The 8,224-nt window shown below is 44.8% G+C and overlaps 1 protein-coding gene across 6 annotated transcripts in view; it reads left to right on the plus strand.

The window, feature by feature from the left end:
• RBM39 (RNA binding motif protein 39) overlaps positions 1-1,501 on the plus strand; it is a 503,417-nt gene extending 501,916 nt beyond the window's left edge. For all 6 annotated transcript variants that reach the window (XM_078652224.1, XM_078652226.1, XM_078652225.1 and 3 more), the window contains one exon: positions 70-1,501. In XM_078652224.1, the coding sequence (XP_078508350.1) occupies positions 70-170 (101 nt within the window). In that variant the 3' untranslated portion in view covers positions 171-1,501. The remainder of the gene's footprint in view (positions 1-69) is intronic.
• The last annotated feature ends 6,723 nt before the right edge of the window (positions 1,502-8,224 follow it).

The following is an 8,224-nucleotide window of genomic DNA, read 5'->3' on the forward strand; positions in this document are numbered from 1 at the left end:
CTGGCCTACTATAACTTTAACTCTTGTTTAAAAAGTGTTTTTTTTTGTTGTTTTTTTTTTTTTTTACAGGTAAAATGATCACAGCAGCCTACGTTCCTCTTCCTGCATATCACAGCCTTTTTCCAGATTCCATGACCTCAACACAGCTTCTTGTTCCAGTCCGGCGATAAATGTACAGAACTCTGCCATTTTTTGTACATATTTTTTGAAAGGAGATTTAGTTCTTTTATTTAGCAAAGTTAAGAAAGAATGGTTGTATGTCATTTTGTGTACTCTTCCTGTTAAAATATATAATAAAGAAGGAATGCTTTCTTTTCATTCTTCCAATGTTGTATTCCAGTTATATACAAAACCTGTTCCTGTTCCTATTCAGCCTTCAGCCTTACAATTAATGTACATTGATAAATATGATGAGTAGAGGCAGTGTAGATTATATTGGGATGGGGGGTGCAGGTTGAAATATTCTTTAAACGTCATTGAAGGAAAAGTTGCATTTTTAGACATTAACCGGTTATTTTTGGCATCAGGAAGTTAAATTTTACATTTCACTAAGTGTAGTCGCTTTATCTAAAGACACCATAAATATAGTTTGAAAATGTTACATTATAAATGGGCTACTAGAGGGTGTTTGTGGGAGATTCTGTTGGAACTTTGCACACTTTTTTATCCTAATGTGCAATAGGAGAATCCATCTAAGTAGCATCCATCTTCAAAATAAACTTTCATTAGTTGATCATATTACCTATCTATATGCTGAACTGCTGTTGAGGATGAATGATCGATTTCAAAGTTTTTATTTCTTGATGGTACGTTTTTCAAGTTAAATATCAGTGGCAGTTTCTTTTGTAAATAGTGTTTTTGTGTCTTTGAAGTACCAAATAAAATTCAAACTGCATTTCCTGAAAACAAAAAAGCCTGTTGCATGCAAGTCTGAAAAACATTCAACTTGAAAAGCATACAATTTGGAAATGCAGTTGCAATTTTGTTTGGTTGCATATACTCTTTGATCTTAAGCTCTGTGAGCTCCGAAATCTATTTTTTGGCTAATTGAGTGTGTTTGAGACAGCTTGCTATTTCTATCAAATGACTTTCGTATTGCAACTATCTTTGTAAAGAACCACACTGAAATAAAACTCTTAAGCGTTTTCCTATAAATGAAAATTTTCCATGATCTTTTGAAGTTGTGCTGAAAGAGTCAATTGAGAGCTAATTGTTGGTTGCCCATTAACTCTAATCCATATAGCGCACAAGAAAGTGATAGCCTGTTAAGCAAATTCACCATCTTACGAATTTTTATTGAATTTGTGTAACTTTTGGATATATCCTCGTATTTATTTGCCCTAGCAACACTTTTTCAACAAAGAAAATCACTTTACAGCAAACAGAAATGACAATGTAAAGATATGTGCTTTCCAAGTGTAATCATTTAACAAACTGAATACAGTGTTAACCTATGAGAATATCAAAACATTTTTAAATACATGAAGCTTCAGTACTCTGACTGGATCGTCATTTTTTCTAGCAATTAATCAAGTGCAACATAACTAGCAGGTCTGCTAAACACTAACTGGAAGCAATACAACGTCTCTGATGGCAACAGTGACTTTTTTTTATTTTGGGGCCATCAGCTGCTCAGTCTTTTTTCAACATTTTCTTTCTTATACTTCTGCCCTCCAGTCCTCTGCTCTTAAGTATTAGGCAGCCATATGTGATTTTAATGCATCAGTGCATCAACCTAAAGCAGTCTGAGTGGATCAAGGTTACACTTTAGGTCATCTCATTAGTAGTCATTCAGTTCAAATATCAGTCATAATCACTGATCCATAGTTCTTCAAAGGTCCCTTATTAGAACAAGCATCATAAAACCCACACATTTTCTTAGTCTTGTGATAATAAAAGGGATAGAGGGTGAAGCTAAGGAACCCTCCTCACCAAGCCACCCCGATCTTGGACAGATTTTCCTTGCTAGAGCCTCGTTCAATAGCCTAAAGCCCATTACCTTTCCTCTGTCACACCAGAAAAGCAATCACAACAGGCTGTTTTAGAACATAAGATATTTGTTTCAGAAAATTTGGTGTTGAAAGCATTTTAGTGATTTTGCAACATAAACCTATTCTAGACTTGCATGCTGTGCATTGTTCTGCCAAACAATTAGTGTGGGGAAAGCATAAAAAGGAGTGTTTTGCGGGGGTAACATATCTTCTAGATTAATATGCTGTGCATTATTAACCCATTTTGTAGTTGAAGCTGGATGTGAATGGTTTTTGGGGACTTGTGTTTTTTTTCTTTAACCTTCACACTTTCGGTTTAGAACTGTTATGAGAGCTCCTGAAGACAGTGGAGAAACTAGATTCTAAACATCAACTTTGAGTTCAAGTGAATAGGAGGACATATTCTGGAGTTCATAGCTGGAAATGAAGACCGATTTTTTTGGTCAAGGTCTTCAACTGGGTTTGAGAATGTGTACAGGGTACGGTGTTGTATCGGAGCCTCCTCAGTGCCTATACCTGCATTTTATTGTGGTGGGGCCACTAATGACTAGGAGAGAAATCTGTTGGTGGAGGACTTGGAAGGACGCAGCACTGACCCAGAGTTGTAGTTCAGGAGCACATTTTGCCGGACTTTGAGGCAGATTCACCTCATGAAGAAGTAGTGCTTTATCTGAGTTGGCTTCCATTTCTTGACGATATAGAACACCATATCGTAAGGTTAAAAGATGCAGACACGTGGAGTGCTGATGGATGTCGAACCAGAGCATGATCCCTTCTTTGAGTCATTTATTCAACACTGCAAGCTTCAGTATCTTCCAATGTTGCCAGCGATAATGTAGCAATGGAAATAGCGAGCCACAGCAAGAACTCGCACGACGTCGGGACATGACCCGTAGGGGCATCAGAGTCTGAAGTCAAGCCCTCCTGTGATGTCTCCGCATAGCCCTGTGAGTCTCCTGATGCCGCATGCGACTGCAGCACGGTGCTTGACTCCAAGTCGACACAGTTCTTCTCCTCCGTTCACCATCTCGGTGGAGGTCGAGTCTATGCCGGGTGGACGAGTCTTCTTCGGTAGTAGTCATCAACACCAAAGGTGGGAGCTTCCTGAGGAAGCACATAGTCACAAGGGACACCAAAGGGTGGTATGTCGACGCCCACCTGGGCCACGAAAAAAGAAAAGAAAAAAAGACTACAATTCCAGGTCCAACCACTAGATGGCGGAATAATGCACAGCATAGTGAACCCAGAAATTCTTCAAGCTGCAAAACTACACCGAAAGGTAAGAAACTATACGTTGGCATCCAGCCGTCCCCTACAGATGGTTTGTCGCCGCCTAGAATGGCCACGGAGGCTAGTGCGGCGTTTGCGAGGGCTGTTCGCAGGGCTGCAAATATTTTACCCATGCAGCCTCCCTCAGTCTCTTTGCCTTCTGATCCACTCCATCAGGATGCTGTTGAAGTGGAGCCCTTCCTGCCTTTTTGCGGGTCGTTATTTGGCACCCTTCTTAGCACGTGGGTGAAGCCCTCATCCGGAGACCCAGTGGATCAGGCTCTAGCACATGGTCATCGCCCATCTTCAGATGACCCTGTCTGTTTGTTCCTCCATCCTAGGGCTCAAGGACTGGTAGTTCAGGCGACTCCAGACTCAATACCTTCCTCTCCTCCCCCGCTGCTTCCTCTCACTAGGGAGTCTTGCTGGTTGGAGTCGGTTGGCCGTCATATCTTTGCGTCCACTAGCTTGGGCCTCCCTGCTCTAAACACATCTTGCGTGTTTGCACAGGCTTCTTTAGCTCTTTAGGACTCAGTCGTGCATCTTCCTTCTTTTCCAGATGTTCCCCGTGCTGACGTGGAACGTCTGTTAAATGATGGCTGGGAAATGGCACAGTTTTTCATTCAATCAGCCGTAGACACCACTGACTCTGGCAATGGCCAGGTCAGTTGCTCTGCATCGCCATTCCTGGCTGCGCGATGGCGGTTTCTCTGAAAATGTTCCGGAGTGTCTTAGGGATATACCCTCAGATGGGTTTGCCCTTTTTGACAGTCATACTGACTCAGCGGTCCACCGTCTCATGTCTGGGCTTCCATGACTTTGTATTTTCTAGTCCTTCTCCGGACTTTTGATTTCATATGCAGTGTTCTCTGTTTGTTCTGGTATCCGTCAATGGGTTCATGATGTTAATTCCCAGGCGGTCTGTGCAGCTATTCTGCCGTTTTTGCCCTTATTTGGTGCAGCTGGTTCAGCTTTTCTTCTTGAGTCTTCTGTCGGAGTTCATCTCAAGAGGTGCCCCTTACTTATGGGGATGAGACTTACCCTATGTGGGGATCCATTGGCTATTGTATAGCTGTCCTTCTTTGCCCGGGAAGCTTTGTAGGCTCCCGCAGAGCCTTAGGCGGGGTTGTCCTATAGATCAGACTGTGGTCTCCTTCTGTTATTGTAAGACCCCTCCCCTTCCTTCCCTAGGCGACCCATAGATTGGCGTTGCTCTCTTCTAGTGATTATGCATTGTGGTCTACGGTTGGGCCGTAGCACTCCCCTGCAACTGTGGATGCTGACTACTTCGAAGTGTTGGGTTTCTGCCACGACTGGCTCACCCCTGCATGTCTTTCAGCTTCGCTGTGCTCTTTTTGCCTACGTTGGCTGTCATTGCTGTCACCAAGTGTCCCTTGGAGGCATGTTCTGTTCCATTCCGACTCAGTGCCTCCGTGTTCTATGTGGGCACGTCCTGTGGGTACATCAAAGTATGTTCACTGTCACGGGGTGCCTGCGATATCCCTTGCCCCTCTGAATTGTCTGTTTTCTACTCTTCACCCCTTGGGGTGGGGCAGTGCTATGGTCTTTTCTCATGGCTCAGACCCTGTCGGGTGTTTGCCTATGGGCGATGGAGTTCCCGCCAGACACGTCAATGCTGTACGTTGCCTTGTGCCCTACTTTCCTATGCACTTCCCAGGCAGGAGTTCAATACTTCTGCTCCAGGCTTCTGCTACTGTTGTCAGTGAAAATGTTCTCTTCAGGATACTCACTGTGCAGTCTTTGTATATGGATCTTTATACAATATCCTGTTACTCTATGTACGTATAGTACTGACTCGTTCGTGTGGTTGTCAGTCTCCCCATCTGTCACGCAGGGGACCGGGGTTCTAATCCGACAGGAATCTGATGTCGCTTTACATGTCTAGACATTGTCCTGTCTTGCTATGCTTCTCCCCGGTACTGTTGGTACCTATGACGCTGCCTTCAATTCTCTAGGGCATGCTCTAAGAGCCCTCTTCAATTTTTTCATCGACGTGTACATGTCTATATGTATATCTCTCTTGCGATCTACACACCACGAAAGGTCACGCATACAAGGTTTTTCCTTGCTGCTGTATCTCGGGTCTTTTGCGCCCCCCCCCCCCCTGCCTCATGGGAGCGAGCCTTGTGTGTGTCCGGCTTTGCTGGGTCCCCTTCGCCGGTTGGCTGGTTGACTGCCTGGTGATGCGCCTCTCTCTCTGCTGACGCATCCGTGCTGTTGACACTACACTACATTACATTTGGCAGTTACATATATGTGGTGTGGTTTTCACAGTACACACTGTCTGCTCATGTGTACTCCTGTCCTCCGAATACGTGTATCTCCTGGTAGTCATGGTTCTATATATATATATATTCTGAATGGTGACATCTGTCCCCTCACATGTCATTGTGTATCCACTATTATGAATGCTCAGCCTGTATGCTCTGACTCTGTCATGCCTTCCTGTTCCTTCTCTGGGTCTTTATCTCTTGCAGATCCATCGGATCCTGTGCTCAGTTCGCCTTTTGCAGACGTTTCTGGACTGGACTTGCTCGCATTCAGTACTACCATTCTGGTTCTGTGCTTCCTTTCATTCCTGTCTGGATGAGAAAGGTTTTGTGCCGTCCCATGACGGATTGTGGTGCCTTTGCCTCCCCTTGTTTTCTGCTCCTTACAGAGCTTACTGGCCTGGTGTCGGCCACGCTGGCATTGCTTTCCCCACAGTGTTTTAGTCAACTTGTTGGCGACTAAGTTCTCTTTGGTACTTGGTGGTTTTCATTCGCAGACCCTCCTCCAATGGGGTATGGATTAGGTATCTATTCGAAGTTAAAGAATATGTGGCTAGATGTCTATCAGATGAAAAGTTAATTTCCTTCTGTAACGATGTATCTGGTAGAGACACAGTTTGTTGCAGATTCCTTAATGCCCATCCATTACCCACTCGTCTCCTTTCAGGTGGCCTTTATCTTCCTGCGGGATGGCCTCTTTCTCCTCCCTCCTGGGCAGGATGTCTCATTCTGTTTTATCTGTTATTTCTCCACCCATTATCGTGAATGGGTGGGTGGTTGGTTCATATGTCCTTCTACGCTCCTACACCCTGGTTCTTCCAGTGTGGGGCCTACTCATGTTCTTCTCCCCTCTCCCCCCACCTTTCCCTGTCTTTTCTCTATTACTTTGGGGTCTCTTGACTGCTACAGTCAGTTGATTTGGGGTCTATTTGACTGTGCCTCAGTCAATAGATCTCTTATAGGGTGTATGATTGCACATTCCCTGTTGTTGCCGACCTGTGGTCGATTATTGTGAGTCGTGTTAACCTTCACGGTTGTATCCTGCAGTTGCAGACTTCCTGTCGTTTGCCATGACATTCATTTCAAATGAAGTTTTGCCTCATAGGAGGTCATCGTTTTTGCTTTTGTAAGAGTTCTACTCTGCTCTTTCCCTTCCATTCCTTTCAGTATACAGTGCTCTTTCACTGTCATTTATGGAGCTTTTCTCACCATTCAATTCTTTTTGTCATGGTTTCAATGTTTTTTTATCTTTTTTGGCACACTGTTCGCGCACCCTCACTGTTTTAGTAGTGACTCGGCGTTATGGCGCTGAAAGGTTTCACTGAAGAAAACGGACGTCGGCGCTCTGGGAGGGACTTATATGGCTCCACTGACGTCTTGTCCGTGGACGACGTCCGGGCGGAGCCATGCGGCTCCGGCGCACAGACGTAATGCTGAGAAAATTCTCCGGATCCAGTCTGACGCCTTGGGATATTCTAAGTTACGGGATCTGCTGCTAAACTGTCTCTACCAGGTGCATCGTTACCATAGGTAAGTAACTCATTCTTTCAGGCATGTGAGCTGTAGATCACATGCTGTGCATAGCTCGCCATCTAGTGTTTGCACTTTGTATTTCTTCTAAGAAGTCTTTATAGTCACGAAGTAGGTGACTCCACCTTTGAGTTATAGTGCGCATGGGCATCGACTCCATTGTTAGTTTTTTTCCGCCATCGGGTTGGGATGTGAATTGCTGCACTACGGTTCAGCACAGTTTCTCTGGTTCCTTTCGACGCGCAATCCACTACCCTTGATGGTATTGTTTCTCGAACATGTTTACCATTCTCAACGTATTGTTTCGAACCAAGAATCTTCGATCGGAAAACTTGTGGAGGGTCGTTGGGCCTACCCGCGCCATGCTTGCTAGCAGTCGATGGAACAGACTCCATTCAAGGTCTGTCCCGGGTGTCGTACGAAGGCTCCGCGCACTGACCTGCACGAAGTGTGCAATCTGTCCCTGGAATACAACAAGAAAGACTGCGATACATGCCGATCGTTTTGATAAAATAAGACTCACTGACAATTTGACTCGACGTCATGATGCAACAGTACGACGGCTTTGTTCCAGATATCTTCGGAGAAGATTCCGACCAAGAACATGCTCAAAGAGCCGAGGAAGAAGAACATATTGCTGTGTCCGAAGCAGACTCCGACATGGAGGAAGAGCAGCAAGTTCCACCGGGTCAACATACCGGGAGTACAGATGCCCCTTGCCCCAACAAACACAACATAAAAAGGATCCGGTCCTTCCTCTGCCTGCGGGCCAATGTCTGCACCGAGAAAGTTTTGAGCACCCCGCTCTCTGGCCCGGTAGTGAAACACAAAGAAAAGCCTTCTGGCTCAGGATCAAGTCGGCCCCATAGCAGCACCGAATCGAAATCCTTGGTGCTGAAAACCAAGCATGTTGATCCTTCATCTTCGTCCAAGTCTAAACCTTCGGTACCGAAGACTTTAGAGCCTAAACTTTCAATGCCTAAAACTACAACTAAAGAGAAAAAGACTCCCAACAAAAGTGTTTTGGTCCGATGTTCCACCTCTGGATCCGAAACAAAAGGAACTGGTCACCCCAGATACTGGACACATTCATGCCAAATTACCTGAAAAAAGTAAGTTGGCACATCAGGATGAGCATCATAT

The sequence above is a fragment of the Lissotriton helveticus genome, chromosome 7, assembly GCF_964261635.1.
Source record: "Lissotriton helveticus chromosome 7, aLisHel1.1, whole genome shotgun sequence".
In the NCBI taxonomy this organism is placed as follows: domain Eukaryota; kingdom Metazoa; phylum Chordata; class Amphibia; order Caudata; family Salamandridae; genus Lissotriton; species Lissotriton helveticus.